Source organism: Battus philenor, unplaced genomic scaffold (genome assembly GCF_028537555.1).
Source record: "Battus philenor isolate CCGP_79_NKW_IND1 unplaced genomic scaffold, ilBatPhil1.0.hap1 SCAF_12, whole genome shotgun sequence".
NCBI classification, from domain to species: Eukaryota; Metazoa; Arthropoda; class Insecta; order Lepidoptera; family Papilionidae; genus Battus; species Battus philenor.
Genome location: NW_027181674.1, coordinates 12,262,832 through 12,282,344, shown reverse-complemented (window position 1 = coordinate 12,282,344; position 19,513 = coordinate 12,262,832). Strand labels below are relative to the sequence as shown.

Below are 19,513 nucleotides of genomic sequence, written 5' to 3'. Positions count from 1 at the left end.
CAAGGTAACGCCTGATTCCATTAAATAGCATTAACATTACTCATAAAAAACATATCTTTTAAGTTTCTTTATAATACGAAATGAATTATTAAAATTGATTGATATTAGTCTAAATTAGTGTTTTATTTGACAATATCAAATAAAAATATGTCGCGTAGTTATCTTGCGTTCTTCCAAGAATTGCGGAGTCTAACGATTAATTAAAAAAAATCATATTTTCATATTTAATTACGCACAAGATAAAAACAGCATGTGTTTTAATTACTGCAGCTAGCCAAAATCAACCATACCTATATTCATGTATATTTTAACACAAATTAAAAATCATTATTATCTATCCAGGAAAATGAACCATGTAATCACCTGATGTCGTGTTTTCCGTTGTCTATGGCGCGCACCAGCTTGCCAGTGTTATCTCCGTACTCGCCGCACGACACTTCGATGATGAACGACGCCGGGTTGTGATACGACGGGCACTGCAGACTGAGGCTGCCCAGCCACTCCACTGCGAACAAACAAACATCTCACATCACCAACATCCTAGACAATTACTAGACTCTGACTTATCTCGGACATTTATCCGGCAAACACATAATGCAAGTAACATTTGGCCGATGGAAAGCAGATCGACAATATAAAGACATTTCGTAAATGCATGTACACCCTAAACTGCCCTCTATTTTATCTCTTTCACCTCCATTCAAAGGTCCTATGGTATATAAGAAATAGAAGAAATATTGAAAATATTTATTATAAAACTAATCGAGGCAATGTGCAAGTAAAATGTAAATGAATAAGGTAAGAACGAGAGAAGATGTAAAGGATGAAAGAAGGAAAAAAGAAATAAATTGTGAAATAAGAGAGAGCGTGAAAATAGAAATGGAAAATGAAAAATTATTGATCATAATAGCCCTGTCCCTACAATAAGAAAGAGGAACGAGAGATCCCAACGTAGTGTTCAAGATACGATGTTTAAGATACCGTCCTCTGAGAAAACGGTATTTATATATTTAAATATATTTATATTTTTATATATGCTTATTGCATGAATGTGGAAACATGAAACTGGTTTTAAAATTAGATACTTCTTTATAAAAGAATTTTCGAAATGAATATTTACAGTTAAAGCAGGACAATGTATGTCTGTACAGTTTAAAACAAAGGAACAAAAAATAGTTTGAAGATGAGTGATCAAAACTACCTACTTAATCCATCTTCACAAAGGTTATTGAACCAAGAGGTTATTGGTAATTTAACAATAGTGAGGAAAAGCTAAAATAGCAGAAAACGGTATGATTTGTTGAAACTAAAATAAAAGAAGTGTACAATATTACAGAAAAACTTGTTCACTCATTGGAGTGAATTATATCGCAGTTTCACTGCAAGGCGTAGACTTCGCCCAAAGATACCCTTATGGGGGAAATGCCACAATCGTCACGTCATATCATAGTACGCAGATGACACTGCTGCCCATCCTCTAGAAACTTATTTGTGGCCAGTGGCAATCCTATATAAATAATGCATAAAGTGTGAATCATATAAAATTGTATCTCGGGAATCAAACCCGTGACCTACACTATGTCACAGTCCTCTATCGCTGAACTACCACTGCTCGAAATATATAATGACATTGAAATACTGAGCATGACTTTGTGTAAAATAAAATGTCGACTTTTAAATTATTATTTACGTCAATGCAATAAATAATTTTTAATGTGTAACCTTATGCTTTTCCTTAAAGATATTTATATACTTTTATGATATTTATTTTCAGAGGCGGCTCAATACAAAGAGCGCGAGTGCAATGCACTGACACAAAAGTTATAAATGTATTATTCTTTATAACACATACTATTCTTACATTACTTCAATACTGTTATGCCTATACAATGGTCTATCACAGGGTTGGCCAAACTGCGGCTCGCGAACCACATTCGGCTTTTTGAACGATTATTTTTGGTTCCGATTGATTGCCGAATTACTACAATATTTAAATATATATAACCTTATAACACCTGGGAAATCGAAACAAATTACTGGTGTGAATAATAATTATTATTATTTCACCACAAAATTAGCGAAGTCTAAATACCGATCGTAATTAATGAACCAGCATCTGCATTATAAGGAGTGCTGTCATATACGTGTGCTATTATATCTAACTTCAGTACACATATTTTGTACTTTTGTTTAAATAATTTCAATAAATACGATTTTTATAAAAAAAAACATTCTTTTACGTGTTTTAAATGCGTATTCAATTGCAGCTAGCAAAAAGTTCCAATTTCGAAAAATAGCTCGCACTATCAAAGGAGCTTGGTCACCCCTGAAACGAATTCGATTTTCGATTCGTAGTTACTGCCTTCAGTGAGTGCGAAAGAGAAGAAAGAAATATCGACAGGCCAACGCGTGAAACAGAACATTATATATTAGAAATTTGCCTAATCTTGAATCCACACGTGGCGGGCGGTTTAAATGTTTACAAATAAACGTATTGGCTTCTTCAGTCATTTCGCAGTTTATCTTTATCGAGAGTTGTTTTTCGACGTTAAATAAAAACAAAACATTCACGCGAAATACTACGGCGCAAGACCGTCTCAAAGAAATTTTTATAAGCAAAGATAAACGTTTAATTTATATATTACGGCCCCCATCGAATAAAAAGACAATTATTTTCAACGCTTTATGTAGCCAAAATTGTTGAGATGCAAGTAATATTTAGTTTTTCATTTCTCCTGAAAAGTTGCACTTTCGGACTTGCCATTGTATTGGGTTGGAGCGGCTATATATATATAAGTGTATGTATATACATATCTGATTTTTAGAAGATATTAATAGTGTCTGTGCTCACCAAGAAGCCCTACGCATATATAGTAACTTTACTTTTCCATTTATTTTCTTATAAACCCCAAGAAAAAATGGCAAGCCTGTTTCTCAGGTGTAACTTCGGATTACGCCGATAGATGGAGGTAGTAGCAGATTGCCCCGCGTTATCGTTTGTCGTCGGGTACTCGCGTACTCGTAGCGGGTTCATTGATTTGATTTACTTCATATACTTTACTACTCATATAGATTTAATGACACATTATTACTGATTCTTAAATCAATCGTCATACAGCATCGAGTCCCTGCACGTGGACTCTGTTTACAATAACAAAAGATAAGTTTAAAGCTAGCTTCTCACTCAAGATCATCACTCCGAGCCGGTGGTAATTTATAATGTTTAAAGTAATCGACGATTTTTAAAGTACATACGCCTACAAAGTTTATTAGACAGGAATCGACGTTGTACAGAATCGTAATACTAGCGCTAATGACTAGTGAAAATGAAAAAAAAGGAGTAGGTTATTATTTAAGAGCTTACCTAGTCTTCCAGTGCTTCCTTGGTAAACGCACTGGCCGTCAGCTAACGTGTACAAATGATCGAACATCTCGAACAGCCTCGCCGAAGGTTGGTGGATGGTACAGATTATGGTACGTCCGCCTCTAGCCAGTGTCTTCAGCAGCGAGATGCATTGGAAACAAGAAGAGCTGTCCAGACCCGAGGTGGGCTCGTCGAAAAACATGATCGGCGGATTGTTCACCAGTTCCAGTGCTATCGAAAGACGTTTCTTCTGACCTCCGGAGAGATTTGACGTCATCGTCTTGTGGTGCTCCGATAGGCCGAGTGTTTCTAAAATTTCTTGTATCTGTAAATATAAAATACACCGGGCGATTGGTTATAGCTATATAAGCTTTCAAGGGTGAAAGTATAGCTCATTTGCAGACAGTTAAAATACACAATGTTCTATACAAAACTCGATGGTTTCAGAAATAATAGATAACGTATTGATAATAGTAAGAAAAAGCATATTCAAAATTCATATTACTATATACTAAATATAATAAACTAAATATATTTCTGCGTAATCACTTTACACATAGTAATGGTAAATAGGTGTAAAAACTTTAAAGCTTTTTTTCTGACAAATAAGCTATACTTTCCTCCCTTTAAAATTTTTACCCCCATAATCAATATTCCAATACAAAAACTATAATAACGTCTGGGGATTAAAGGTTTTAAACTGGAGGCCACGGTCCGGGACAGATGTCCACCGTGGATTGACACATGACCTTGTAAAGGTCCCTTCCAAAGTGACCTTCTGAAAATCAATGAGGGAAGCCTATATCTAGCAGTAGACGTCCAATGGCTGAAATAATGATGATGATCTGTTTAATTAATTAAAAGGTACAATCATAACAAAGTCCTTCACATTAATAGAGAATGATATTTTCGTCTACACGATATGTGCACAATAATAAGTCGATTGCCTTGAAACGAATACAATTAAATACTAGTTAAAAACATATTACCGAATATGAATAAAGAATAAATTGAATAAAACTTTATAAAAATTATTATAATGTACATAAAGATATATAATATAATATTATATAAATAGTAATAATATATACATAGTAAATAATATTCATATATAGTAATGATTTCTAATATTCGTTAATTCGCGTTCGTCATTGCCAAGGATCGTATTCCTATCCACAGATCTATCTATTAAGATGTTACAGAATTAGGCTGCGTGGCATCAAAAACCTTGACACCAGGCAGTGCAATACTAATTCGATCTATCCATCGTAACTAGCACGGCTTCACGTATTCGATTATCTTCATTTTTATTCATATCATCACATACACCAGGGCTTCTTAAACTATGGCTCGCGACTCCAAATGGAGACGCGTAGCAAAGTTCTGGGGTCGAGAGGTTTTAATGTCAAATATTTATGTTTACCATTTTATAACATCACTATACTGGCGGAATACAGTGGACTTGCAGCGTCTAGACACGCGCATTTGTTGAAAGTTTTAAACTAATATTAATACAATTTTATAGTTTTTTTGTGCAATTCTAAATTCAGATTTTTGTATGTTTCAAAACGAATTCTAAAACTATATATTTTCATATGCATATGTACATTGTTACCTAATAAATAAATCATCAAAAAATTTTTCTTTTATATTTGTATGGGGACGTCAAAAAACTCGCAATCATAAATAGGGTCGTGATTGACAAAAGTTTAAGAAGCCCTGACATAGACGACTAGTGAGAGATTCAACGATGGTCTACGTTAGCATGACAAAAAAATTGGGGAAAAATTCACAAACGAGGATATACGAAAATTTATCTACTTTCAATAGTGAAGAACTAAAAATGTTGGCTCAACTTCAGCTGTCAATGTAGGCAGTTATTTTTAGAAACTGAAGGGAGCAGTTACTGTTACTGTAAAATTTTAGGAATATGGTTGACGTGTCAGGGGGTCCACCGAAACAAGCTTAATATTCGAAGTGGTTTATGAGAAAGAAAAGTCTGGAAACCTCTAAGATTTAACAGTAATTACAAAGTATTTAACGAACCACTTCCTCCTTGTCAGTCCTGGTGGTGGCGCTGGGCAGCTTGAGCGCGGTGGCCACGGACATCGCCTCCTCGACCGTAAGGTTACCGTGCAGCTGGTTGTCTTGCATAATGTAACAAGAGAGCTTGCGGAAACTGGACAGATTGCGCTCCATGCCGTTCACTGTAATACTGCCTTCCATTCCCGATGTCCTGCAAACAAATATTATTATATTAGTTATATATTCCAGTATTATATCCAATGATTGAAATACATGTTTCTTCCTCATGACGGGAACTCTGGTTTTTGCCTAAGAGGTACGGCGGCACAACGTTAAGTAATTCAATTCTTAAACCTACTTTTTAATAACTTAGGTTGAAGGCTGCCTCGGGAACCTTGCCGCGAGCAATTACCCTAACAAGTTCGAGGGTCGCTAGGGTGGACGCTTAACGGAATCACCGGATGCAAAGCCTACTTTTACAAGGTCTTTAATTCGCGGTTCACTTTCATATTCAAGGGTACCCGAGGCGGTACTATTATAAATCTCTGCGGGAATTCATCCAGCATTGGGCGTATTACGGCATAATTCATAATGATTATGTAATAGTCAGTTCAATTCAAAAGAAACATATCAAAATACATTGACCATCCTCCATTTAGTGAGAAAAGGACCAATATTTAGCCATTTCCGTACATACAGTGGTAGTCGTGCAACAAAGTGCACCGACCGCCAGCCCGGTGATAAATGCGCATGCGGCAAACAATGCGAATTACACAACTCTCCCCGTAAATCACTCAATAATTAATATTCTTTGTTGCACGACTACCACTGCATGTGCGGAAGTGGCTAAATTTTGGTCCTTTTCTTACTTAGGATGGACTTTCGCAAAATAACTCCTGATTCTGTTAAATACTTCATTAAGTGGTTTATGTGAGATGATATCATATATGAAGGACAGGAAAAAGGTATATTATTCATATCACAAATTCACGGTGGAATTTCCTCAAATTAAGAATGATGGTTATATATGGCTTCATAGGTAGAAACAATCATTTATTTTAAAATTCTTTCGGCATAGCGCATGTGTTGCGCCATCGCGAATATTCCTTATCAACCGATTATACTTAAATCTTTAACGTCGCCTAAATAAGATTTAAAGGACCCCAATTAAGAAAATATTTAATGAAAGTCCTTTAACAATATCATATAACAAAATTATATTAGTACACCTGAATAAGATTTGAAGGACTCCAATAAAGATAATATTAAATAAAGGTCCTTTAACAATATCATATAACAAAATTATATCATATATGTTTGCAAATACCTACGAATCGAGTAGTTACCAATTACCTACTGTACAAGTATCCCAAAAAAAGTACGTCGTAAAAATATTTTTCCTTAGGATTTTATTGTTAATTATAAATAATGATTAATGACAAGTGTAAAAGCTTTAAAGGGGTCAATGTGCAACCTATTCGCCATCAAATAATAATAAGTCTATGGTTTAAGATATAACAACGTAATAATAATGCAATAAGATTTCAAAATTCACTGCATAATAAAATCAATTGTTCACACCTGTCCTTGTAGACTTTGTAACGATGAAAGTTACTGGCTTTTTGTATTCTAATACATTTTATATTACCGCTGTATACAGAGTAATTGGAAATACACTTTACAGCTGTTGCAGATGAGTCAGTCGACGTTCTCCCAAATAATGCATTTACACATAAAACTAATCATTCTGTATATAACAAGTAAATAAAGAGAAGGGTCTGGTAGATAAAGGTGAACGCTAGAGAATTGAAGAAGGCCTCTAAATATTATACGAAAGCCGTCAACCCGTTGTTTCAATGAAAATGTTTAAACATTTCAAATATTAATAAATGTTTTGGTACAAATATAAAATATCTAGTGTTGACGTATTAACATTGATTATTATCAGATACCATTATTTTTAAGAATGTTATACTAAAACTTAATATTATTTTCCCATTTACTTTACTGTGAACTAAACTTATATGGCAGAATCTAATACGCCATAAATGACTGTCAATGCAAAATTTGAACAGAAACATGAAGTATTCTGTAATTATTACATTTTTAATTCGTTAAATCATTTGCTTAAATTTGTACATGTCATAAAGGTACCAGACAGAAACTCGCAGTGTCATTTAAACGATAGCAATTTACGTCTGTTTGTAATTAGCGTGCATGGTGTATATTACGTGTTGATCATAGAAGACGGAAGGCAGTAACAATAAAATTACTATTCTTTGAAGTACCCTACAAAAAATGTCTGACTCAAAACGAATGTCATGTTTAATTTGTCTTATTTAATGAAGTATCATTATCTTGCAAATTAGATATAATAGACGTAAAGGTAATGTAAGTAAACCTGTTTAGTTTTAAAATAAAAAACAAACACAATAAAAAATTACTAGTTTTATTTTTTCTGTCTAAGAGTACGTGCCGTCATTTTTAACTTAAGTAAGAGAGTCTTCACTCTGTGTTTGGCAATAATCGATGGTACCTAACTCCTGAAGATGCCCCGTGGAGGGGTGAAACACGTGTTGAGTGATTTGGCGGTGGCAGTTGTGTGATTCGCATTGTTTGCCGCATACGCATTTATCAGCGGGCTGGCGGGCGGTGCACTTTGTTGCACGACTACCACTGCATGTGCGGAAGTAGCTAAATATTGGTCCTTTTCTTACTTAGGATGGACTTCCGCAAGGTAACGCCTGATTCCATTAAACATTTTTAACTTATCTAAAAACATGAATTACTAATCAAAAATAAATAAACGCGATAAAATAATATAACATTGTCTCATGCAAGAAAAAAAATCATAGTTCGATTCAAAAGGAAACCGATGTAAATATTGCGGAACCAGGAAAATGATTATACACAAAATTAAATTAAGCATCGACCATGCCCCACGGTAACAAGCCAAGGTTGTTGAAGATCTTACGACAAAATCGTTCAGGTCGTTTATGAATAACATACAAGTTAAGATTGAAATCAAGTTAACATCAAAAATATAATTGACCGATTGGATATACCAATTTATGAAGACGATAGAAATACCTCATATACATTTCCATAATTGCGTCATTTTTAATTATTTTATTATTACCAAAAGGTCAATATAAATTTTAAGTGCTTTTATTTTTTAGTTGTTACTGGCATATGGTGAGTACGTTAACCGGCAAACTTAAACAAAAAAAAGTCATGTCATACATAAATTAACAAAATCACTGCATTTAAAAGAACACATTAAGTTTCTGTTAAAAATATATTTTAAGTTTTTTAGACAAAGGATTTCTATACAGAAACTACTCTTGCCATATTGAAACTATCGAGAAATGCCCAGAACATGCTTCCGACCCAGCATTTTCAAAACCAGCGACTCGGCATACCGCACAGTTTCCCTCGCCATGAAGACTCTTTCTCTATGGCGTGATAAACTTCAAAAACAGAGAAAAAGATCAAACACATTTTGTTATTGCCTTAATCAACAACCTACTGTTCAAATCCACAGATCACTAGTACGACGCATTCGAAGAACCTTATACACAGAGTGAAGGAAGAAAATTCCAGAAACTGACTCCATGATACTGCTTGGTGATCTAAAGCCATCACAGTTTCAAAGTCGAATTTCGTACCCGTTTTGAGCGGCTACAATGCCTTCGCACTGAGTAATAATTAAAAACTTTAAATCCGCAATTTATTTTCTTGTTTTTTAATGGATGGGATTAAAATGTTTCAGAGGAATAGATAGCAAGATATCTACAGGTAACCAACGAAAAAAAATATAAAAACCATATACCATAAAGTCATACGTTTGACTAGATAAACTTTACTTCATTCGCAAGAGGAAAACATATAAACCATCCAGGGTTTTGAAAAACAAAATCTGTCAAGTACCTCTTTTTTGATCATTAAAGTTAAAAATCACGTCAGCCTAAAATTCTAAGCTAAAAGACAATGGAAACTAGAATATCCATCCTAAAAGCATCTCTTGCACTCGACGCACCATACAATCTCCTACAGTTATTCTTCTCCTTTTACGTTGATAATGTATACATTATTTCAAATGTAATATAATCCTATTTCAAACTCATATATCATAATGTAAATACATTATGTAAAATAACTTGTTTAACTAAAAACATATCACAATAATGATGCCGATACTGGCCGAAACCAGTTCCGCATTCAACTAACTACCGGGTTACATAAACATTGGTTGTTTGTAAGGAATAGTTATATACCGTTGAGTTTTAATATGTAATATATACTAAAAATAAAAAAAAGTTCCGGCAAAATCCATTAGCAAAAATAAAAAAATATTATTTTATATCAATTCTTACGACGCAATTCTTTATATGAACTACCGGTCACACTGGTTTTATTAGCCTAAAATTAAAAGACGATCAGGTCATTGACCTAATATGTTAACTTCCTGTAAAAATTCCACTCCCTACTTTCGGTGCATTTATTGAAACACAAGGTTAGGTTAGATGTATCGAAATCTGACTCTCACAGAAGAAGCTAACACAGTAAATCTATCTATATCTGACCGCACTGAGATTAAACATATACACTCTCTTGCCCATAGGAAAGATTTTTTAACCTATTTTCCAAACATAAATGATGGCATTCGTTAGTTCCCATCATCATCCTCTGCTGGACTTCTGGACTCCTGATCTACATACTGTAAATTGTTCTAAAGTCCTCATTGTTACCGGAAATACAGTCTGATACTTCTTTGTCCCATATGGCCTCAGTTTCAACTTTCCGCTGATTTAAAATTGTCAATCTGACCTACCCTTCCTTTGCTCTTTTAAACCATGTACACCTTCAATTCATCTACCTTACAAGTTTTTTAAACCTTTACTCTGTAGGAAAAGGTTACCTTCAATATTTTTTGGTTAAGTTTAACAACATTTCTCAGCAATTTTACAAGGTCTTTATGCCGTAATTTGCTTAATTGCATTTACATTTCTTCTGAAAAGGGATGCGGATATTATCTGTTGGTTAATAAATTTAAGGTCAAAATTAAACCTTTATTATTTACGCCCAACACCACCTTAACTTCATTGTACGTATTAAACCGAATTCTCTGAGATAATTCAGTTATTTTTGTACAAATATAAAAGAATATGATGAAGTATTTTCTAATTAATTTGAACACAAAAACTGAAATTGTACAAACAAAAAATAACCTTTTTATAGGTTGAAACAATATAACACGATTAAAAATTAAAGCAAAAACTTAATTATTTAAATGCCTTAATTCCGTAATTATAGGTAGTTTACAGAGAAAACAAAAACTAAAAATTCTAATTTAAAATATCTTTATTCTAGTAGGCATTTAAATTCAAATTTGATATATCGACTATTTTAACATTATAAGTAGTAAGCTACCAACAGCACGGAATGCTGATCTGCTGAGATAAGTCAGTGAAAAACTAAATTTGTTTTTATTTTTTTAACGAAATAAAACGATTGTTGTGCATAATAATACAAACCATGTAAATGAGTCAACATACCAAATTCTATATTTCGATAAATCAAAAAATCTTGAATGTTGAAAGATTTGTTTTATGATATAATTTAAATTTTAGATTAAGAAGCAAGAAAAACAAAGTCTAAAATATCTTGTGGAAAATTTGGCAAAGAATACAAATGTATATTCCAAACGATTCAGCCAGTGGTCATAGAAGTGTCATTTAATCGTTATATATTTCACAATATCATTAACAGAATTCCGCAAGTCTGTATGTTAATCGCAAAATTGTATTCGAGAAACAACTAAGCACTGTGATTACTAATCGTATCTCACTTAGCATTGCACTGTGTATAAAACAAAAGGTTTTAAGAAATCCAGCACCTAATTTACTCGATATAAATTTTTCGTTAACATATTTCAGATATATCAATTGACAATTTGATATATAACGCAGCTAACGAAGGTCAACACGTTAAAAAATCGCCAAATATGTTGCTAAGCGTAAATTGCGAGAACGATACAAGCTATTCGAGTGTTTTTTATTCTACGTTATGTCAAGATGGAAGTTGTAATGGAAAAAAATGGGAAAATTCCGAGGAAAACGAAATAACACTTCTATTTTCCTACAGTAAATCTAAACATCTGTTTAGGTTTACTGTGAAAATAGAAGTGTTCACTGCAAAGATATATGGTACAAGAGTAGATAGATATCTACTCTTGTACTATATGTATTTGCAGTGAACTAAATTTAAGATTAGGATATGAGAAGAAGTGTGCTAAATATAAAATTTTTGTAAGTAATCATAGTCAAAGACACTAGTTGCCCTCCTCCCTCTTCCGTTTCATTAACAAAGCGAATACCTCTGAACTCCTCTCTTTCGGGTGATATTTCCTAAAATCCGTTAATCGAACTTTACTCTACGAAAGAAATATGTCTAATAAATTTCAGATCCCTGAGCCTTATTGTTCCAGATATATCGTGATTAGCTAGTACTTAGGTAAAAAATTATTATGTACTGGATAATTACAAATATGTGCAGGTTTCGGAAATAATAAATAACGTAATTATAATATAGTAGTAAGTCTTTTCAGAATCCGGATTACATATTAAAATTATTTATAGTTTTCTATCTGTTTCTATAGTTTGTTCTATACTAGACGATATTGCAATAGAAAAAAATCCATGTAACATATTTCAAGATCATCATTTTATTAGGTGAATAAAGATAGATGTAAAAACTTTTATATACGTTCACCCCTTTAAGGCTTTTGCAGCTATTTCATATCATAAAAAGTGATCACTTTGAAATAAGTTTAATTGATTTTTTTTCTATTGGACTACGACAGGTCAACAACTTTTGACAGTACAAAGTCTGTCGGGACAATATTCTAAAAGATTTCTACATAGTTTTAGATACAGGTCATTAGCACAAAGAAATGACGAATGAAAAGGTTAAAGCCCAAGTTTAAATTATCTACTTGGTACATACACTTGCGTGAATACTACTGTATAGATAAGAAACGCAAGCATTGTTTTCCAGTAAAATATATATCGACGTCATCGGGGTGTAAGATCGTATAATTATCGACAATTCATTATTGTAGGGTAGACACATACCTTTTAACTGCCTTATTGTATAACAGTAATTATTGATCGAGCAATGGCAGCCCTGCGGTTGTGAATTGCGACTAGGTCCCGATATCGATTACCGGGATACAATCTTATATAATTCACACTTAGTGCATTAATTATATAGGATTGCCACTGCTCACAAACAAGTTTCTAGAGGAGGGGTAGCAGTGTCATTTGCGGAATATTATACCAGGCGTTGCGATTGTGGTATATCCTCTCATAGATATCTTTGGGAAGGCATTTGCCATGTAGTATCTGAAATATCTCTTCCACAATAGAGCGATGCGTGAAGAGTAAGCTCTTTGACCAGTGCGTATCGCCAGACATATAGATCGCTCACAATGAGCCTTATAAGAAGGCAAGGTCACCCTTTTCTAGCATAACAATGGAACTAATTTTTGCGGATTATATCGCAATTTATTTCTTAATTTCAACCATCGTTTCGACAGATGGTATAGGTAGCAAAAGTATTACTACCCAGTTAGAATATAAAATTGAAAATAAAACAATAAATATGTAAGAGTATAAATCTAGGAACCTATTATATCTAGCATACTAGATATGGTATAGACAAGAGGTACAAAGCCGAGCCGGATCACCTCCTTATCGACAGACTTACTGGGTCATGAGGTCGTTTGGTTGCGCTGCGCGGACTAATCAGTTCTAGTAAGTCTTCAGATTTTATATAACATATTACTATCAAATTTTTTTACACTGTAACAGAACATTTGAATTTGAGAAGCGTATTTGCATTATGCATGATAATATATCTACAGCCGGGACACAAAAACAAACGATCTTGAATTCAGAGTGTTTAAGTCTAGCCAAGCCACTTGTACTTTAGCCTCAATACTCAAATTATTTACTTAATGATTCCGTTTTAACTCTGCCTCAAGCTTCTATATTTAGTTTAAGCAGCGTCATTGAGAACTAAGCAATAAGTAAAACACGTATTTAATCTTTTAGCATTTGGATATGTTCATTACTGATTAATGGAAGGTTATAATTTGTCACAGTACTTCTTACTGCTGACTAAAACCTTAGATCTTTTGATTTTTTCGTCAAAATTGCCAAAATGCTTTCACATACTATCTTAGTTTTGACGACGCTAGCCTAATACATCTAATTTTTAAGGTATACCCGGAGCTGTCCACGCATTAGCAGAATTAATCCGCGCATCATCAAGGACATACGCGCGGCGAATGACTTTCAATCCGCCGCCCAACCTAAGTTATAGGGGTTATTTTTTATAATGGACCCCGCTATTGGGGGCCTCTCGTACCCCTAACTTATTGGGATCAGGGACTTTATTATTCAATAATTTTTTCAGTATTTTCTTTATTAATCACTCTCTTTCACGCGTCACAATATCTTCCATTCTTTACTTTCGTCCTTCACAATATCTTTCGTTTTGCTCTTTTATACCTTCTTTCTTTCCTCGCCTTTCTTCCATCATCTTCTTACTTTAAGGTGGCTAGGTACGTTTATTTTTTTTTTTATTTATTATTTTGTTCCTACATTTTATTTTTATCATTATTAATACATAACAATTCTATACATAATTTGTCATACATTTCTATTTATTTTGTTAAAATCGTTTACATGCTTTTTTATTTCATTTCTTGTTTCTGTTTCTACTCGGTTTTATTTTTATCAATAAGTTATAGTTGTTAAAGCGGGCGCGGTGCTTCTTCGTCGTCGTATCTTGCAAATGAGGATGCATTTATTTATTCATGTTAATTTTCCTTGCGTACGACAAGAGGATAATATCAGAACCCAGTTCAACAAAAACCAGAATCAAATTAGAATATAATAACCCAAAATAAGCGGAAGCTCTTTTTGTAATTACATTTAATTCCATGATTAGTCTTTCAATTGTGTTCTAATGTCCCATAACACTCGTCAGAAACATGATATAGGCTGTAAATACGCGTGAATTGTTAGATGACTATCTTCTTCAGTTTTCAGTTGGTTTTTATGAGTTTGAGCATTTTCAATGATATGTACTTTCGATAAAGTGTCTAAGTTCGGAAAAGCGACCTCAAATTCTTAAATCACAAACGTTTCCCCTTTTGTCACCATTGCTATGTTCTCTTTATAAAATATCTACACATTTTTAATGAATTATTTATTCTTAAAGTTGTTCTCTAAATATGTTATTGGTATCGTATGCTTCAACTGTCTATTTTGCATAAACGAAGGTGAGCTTGTATAAAACTATCATGTTTTTTTTATAGGAAGCAATATAGCAGTGCCTTCATCCGATATTTTTTTATATATTTGTAATGGATTAGGCGTTTATCTTCCATCTCACCTGATGTAAAGTGTAGATAAAGACGAAGGTGGTACACGCCCATCCAAAAGAAACCTGTTCACTCTACTCTTAAAGGCTCTAGAGTTCAAATCATCAAAATACTCAGGCAGGTCGTTCCAAATTATGGCGACTCTCACCAAAAACGAGCGGTCAAATGGTATAGTTCGACTTTTGGGTATGTCAACAACATATGGATGAAACTTTTGCTTGCGCCTAGTAGATGGCTCAATCAGTTTGAAAAGAACACGAGCACTCTCCAAAGTGTATCCTATAAAAAAACCGATAAGCTGGCAACTCGACGACGATGCTCAAGCTGTGTAGTCTTCTATTTGAATAATACGATATATTACCGAGTAACATTGTGATCATATTTAGGACTATGTAATGGTCATATGTGCCCGCAACGAAGTAGGCTACATTATATCAAACGATCTTAAAAATACAGTTTAAAATCGCTTAATCTGGATATACTACAGACCATAGGAGAATAAACCGTTTAAAAAAAATAAGTTCCTGACACTGACAGGCGCCATGTTGCAAACTTCCTGACTAACGAAAGGTTATAATATTTTGTAGCGTAATTTTAATGTTCGCTAATTGATACATGGTTATTTCTGTTAAATTTAATTTTCCGATGATAATGAGCCCTCGCAAGCTATATCCGTCTTCAAGTTGGACAGACGACCTGGTAAAGGTCATCGGACAACGCCGGATAAAACCTTCTACCAACTGGGTCCTATTGGAAATCTATGGGTAAAGCCTATATCTAGCAATGGACCTTTTACGGCTGAAATGATGCTGATAAATATATTTTCAGTCGATTTGATAATATTTTTTCAATTGGAATGCGACAGGCCAATAACTTCTAACATTACAAATTACTGTAATTACTGACAGGACAGCTTATAATAATATTTTGACGTCATTACTTTAGTAGGTACTACAACAATTTAGCCTTATTCCTGAAACGGGCATTACTTTGACTCTGCCACTCCAAACACATCCTGCGAAATCTATTCAATATTTAGCCATTTCCGCACATGCAGCGGTAGTCGCTCTAATACTATTCGGTGTAACATAACTCCTGAAGATGCCTCGTGGAGGGGTGAAACACGTGTTGAGTGATTTGACGGTGGCAGTTGTGTAATTCGCATTGTTTGCCGCATTCGCATTTATCAGCGGACTGGCGGGCGGTGCACTTTGTTGCACGACTGCCACTGCATGTGCCAAAGTGGCTAAATATTGGTCCTTTTGCTTACTTAGGATGGACTTCCGCAAAATAACGCCCGATTTCCATTTTGTTCTTAATTTAAAAACAATAAATTAGTATGTAGTTTTGTTTAATATATCCGTTTTCATTTGGATTTCCTTTAGTACGGCACGTATTATTATATATAGGTTTTTATGTCACATAACCTTGAAACATTATTCAATATTATTCTTTATATTAATTACAATTGGCTTTATAAAAAGTATGTTAATGATTATAATATAATAGTTATAAAATAAAGTAATCTGTCCAATAATTATTAATAAAAAAACAATGCACTTATATCTAATGTATGTAGGGGTCAGATGGCATTGCAAGTTGATGCTACGTAAGCAGATTCCTTATACGGTTTGTATGTAACAAGTAGTTTAATAAATCCTTCATTACATTCGCAAAGACAACCTATTTTATTAGTTAGCGATAACGAGCTGTCTTTACGTATTGCAACCGCGTTTACTTGCTTATGTCAATATTCATGTTAACAATACGACGCATACCGTTTTAGAAATGTTATTTATTTAACCTTTAATTTGAATCGTTTTTCTATTGATACCTATTTAATCTGAATCGTATTTGATGATCAGCTGAATATTTTTGGGGTGGCCGCCCGCTTCCTAACCACGAACAGCGTGGGAGAACCGAGGTTCGATCCGGATCCATCCTAGGTTCGCCTATGATCCACGCAGCCGTCCCAAGCCTACACAACATCAACACTACACAGCTCTACTCGGGTAAAGCGGCTTACTACGTGCAAACGACATCGTACAACTGGAATGCGTCTGCCCAGCTTCTGTTTTTTTTAAGTCCAGGGACCCTTTCGCTCCGTGAACTCAGTTCCGATGAAGCTGTAAAAGCCGGGCTAACAGCATCAACTTCAACCGAAATCAAGCAAGCACGCGTACGTTTGTACAACATCAGTACATTTTTTTAAAAAACGTAGCCGCATTTTAACTCTTTTTTAATTGTATACGCTTACTATAATCATCTGTCCCTTTCACTTGTTTCTAAACGTGGTATTGTAGGAGCATATCTATATCCAGTGAATAAATAGTTAAATACAATATAAGTACTTCACAAAACTGTGTACGTTGGATTGACATAGGTATTATGAGTCATAAAATGTGACTCAATTTCAATGCTGATTTTAAACAACACAAATACGCAATATTTTCCAACAATCGCAAACGACGTTTGTTGAATATTTGATTTTTAAATCGACAATGCAGTAATACTATATATATGCATGTCTAACCGCAAAAACCACATTCTATATAAATACTACACGACATTCTGCGTAGAAGAGATGTAATAAAAGAAAACAGCGAATGAATGTTTATACCATGAGCTACTGTATCTACGTAAATTTAAATGAATACTTTTGATAGTCGGATTCATTGAGATAGTCTGTAGTAATTTTGTGTTAACAACGCGTTATATTTTTTTTAAGTCCAAAAAAAGTATCAAAGTACATGAAACGTTAAGATTAATTTACGGTTATAATATAGTGACTACGAAGCCTGTTTATAAGTGGTATGAGCAAAGCAAAAGCAGTAACGCATTGGTTGAGAATGAGCGAAGGTCCTTCGACCTCAAAAACCGACGAAAAGGTGGAATGAGTAGCAAAAATGTTCGATAAAACAGGTGATTTTCGATTCGAGAGCTTGCAGAGAAACTAATATATAATAATATCTCGTATGGGATTGTATCGGACTTGGAAAATGGGACAAAGGTGTCTCATCTCGACAAGGCACCAGGCCACACACCGCCTCTGAATCGCGAGGTTTTGGCAAAAGAAAATATGATTGTATGTCCGTCCGCCCCTGCCTTACTCTCCGGTTTGTGCCTGAGAGCCAAAAATTGAATGGCGCTACATTGCGCATGCGGCAAACAGAGTGTTTGATTTGACTTTGAGATTGAGTCTGTGTTTGACACTGATCGGTGTAACATAACTCCTGAGGATGCTCCGTGGAGGGGTGAAACACGTGTTGAGTGATTTAACGATGGCAGTTGTGTAATTCGCATTGTTTGCCGCATGCGTATTTATCAGCGGGCTGGCGGGCGGTGCACTTTATTTCACGGCTACTGCTGCATGGCGGAAGTAGCTATATATTGGTCCTTTTCTTAATCTTTAAAATAACACGGTACAACCGGAGCCTATGAACGCAAAAGTTTCAAGTGTTAGAAACGAAGGTATTCTTACATACGATTGTTAGAAATCAAGGGTAATCTTGGAAAATTATAGTGAGGACACCTTATATAAGCGGGTGTTTATGACCAAGGTATACGGTTTAATTAATATGGAGACGCGCGCTGCTATAATTTGATAGTCTTATCTACAATCAAGCATTAATAGGTCGAATCCATTAACAAATTTATCAACCACATTTTAGCATAAAAATCACGTCAAAAATTTTAAATTTTAATACTGTATTGGGCTATTTTTAACCATAGCTCCGCAATAAATAATTAATTAGTTCTTTGGGCAAAACCAAATAGAAGAATTATTTCAGACGTGACATGTAAAAAAAATTAAAATAAAATTGCGTTATTCAAAATTCACCTTTAAGTTAATAGATGTAAGCGCTTATTTCGAATAGAGATTATGAACTTTAGATCAGGGTAAAGGAATCCATTGTTTGCAAATTCGTCACTTGCTTGTTTAGGCACAAGACGCCGATGGAAGCGAAGAGCGTAACAATGACGGCTTCCTTGCGTATTTCACAAAGGTATTTGTAAATCAACGCACCGAAGGAAATAAACATTTATTTCGTCAGTGTTTTTTGTTGAATTACAGAAATACATTTATAACTAGCTATTTTTTTGGCCACGTATTTATATTATTATCACAAGAATGCAATTTAATAGAAAAAAGAATAACTAATTCATCCAAATTAATATCCTTAAAATAAAAAGGGTTCGAAACGTGTCCTAGAAGAGAACTACAAAGAACTAACTTTTAACACTAGATACACCAGAATTAAACCACATTTAATGTGAACGACCAAAGAACCGGTGACGGTGTATATTCTTAATAGCGAGCGGAGCCTATAATGTGAATGAATATATTATCCTAAAATAACGTATGAACAAAAAATTTTGATACAAAAAGGCGACAAAATCTTGTTTTCTTAATTAGCTCAGTGGTCGATGACGTTACTCCACGTATTTATGACCTCCATTGATCTTTTTCTGATTATCTAGGTATGAAATACTACTTCTTATCCACGAATACCCCCTTTACGGACCTTTGTTCATCTTTTCAGGATATGCTATATATATTACGCTTTACAGGCAGGTTGGGGATCGCAGTGTTGTATGTTACGCACAGAACTCTGCGGCCCATTGTCTAGAAACTTATTTGTGAGCGGAAGCAATCCTAAATAATAAGA

At 34.2% G+C, this 19,513-nt stretch overlaps 2 protein-coding genes across 3 annotated transcripts in view; both read right to left on the bottom strand.

Moving 5' to 3' along the window:
* The window catches only part of Ent1 (Equilibrative nucleoside transporter 1), a 466,176-nt gene that overhangs the window by 384,871 nt on the left and 61,792 nt on the right, over positions 1-19,513 (bottom strand). The window lies entirely within an intron of this gene.
* LOC137933072 (ATP-binding cassette subfamily G member 4) overlaps positions 1-19,513 on the bottom strand; it is a 51,560-nt gene that overhangs the window by 7,607 nt on the left and 24,440 nt on the right. For both annotated transcript variants that reach the window (XM_068776828.1, XM_068776826.1), the window contains 3 exons: positions 5,411-5,600; positions 3,365-3,689; positions 364-505 (listed from right to left, as the gene is read on the bottom strand). In XM_068776828.1, coding sequence (XP_068632929.1) covers positions 364-505; positions 3,365-3,689; positions 5,411-5,600 — 657 coding nt within the window. The remainder of the gene's footprint in view (positions 1-363; positions 506-3,364; positions 3,690-5,410; positions 5,601-19,513) is intronic.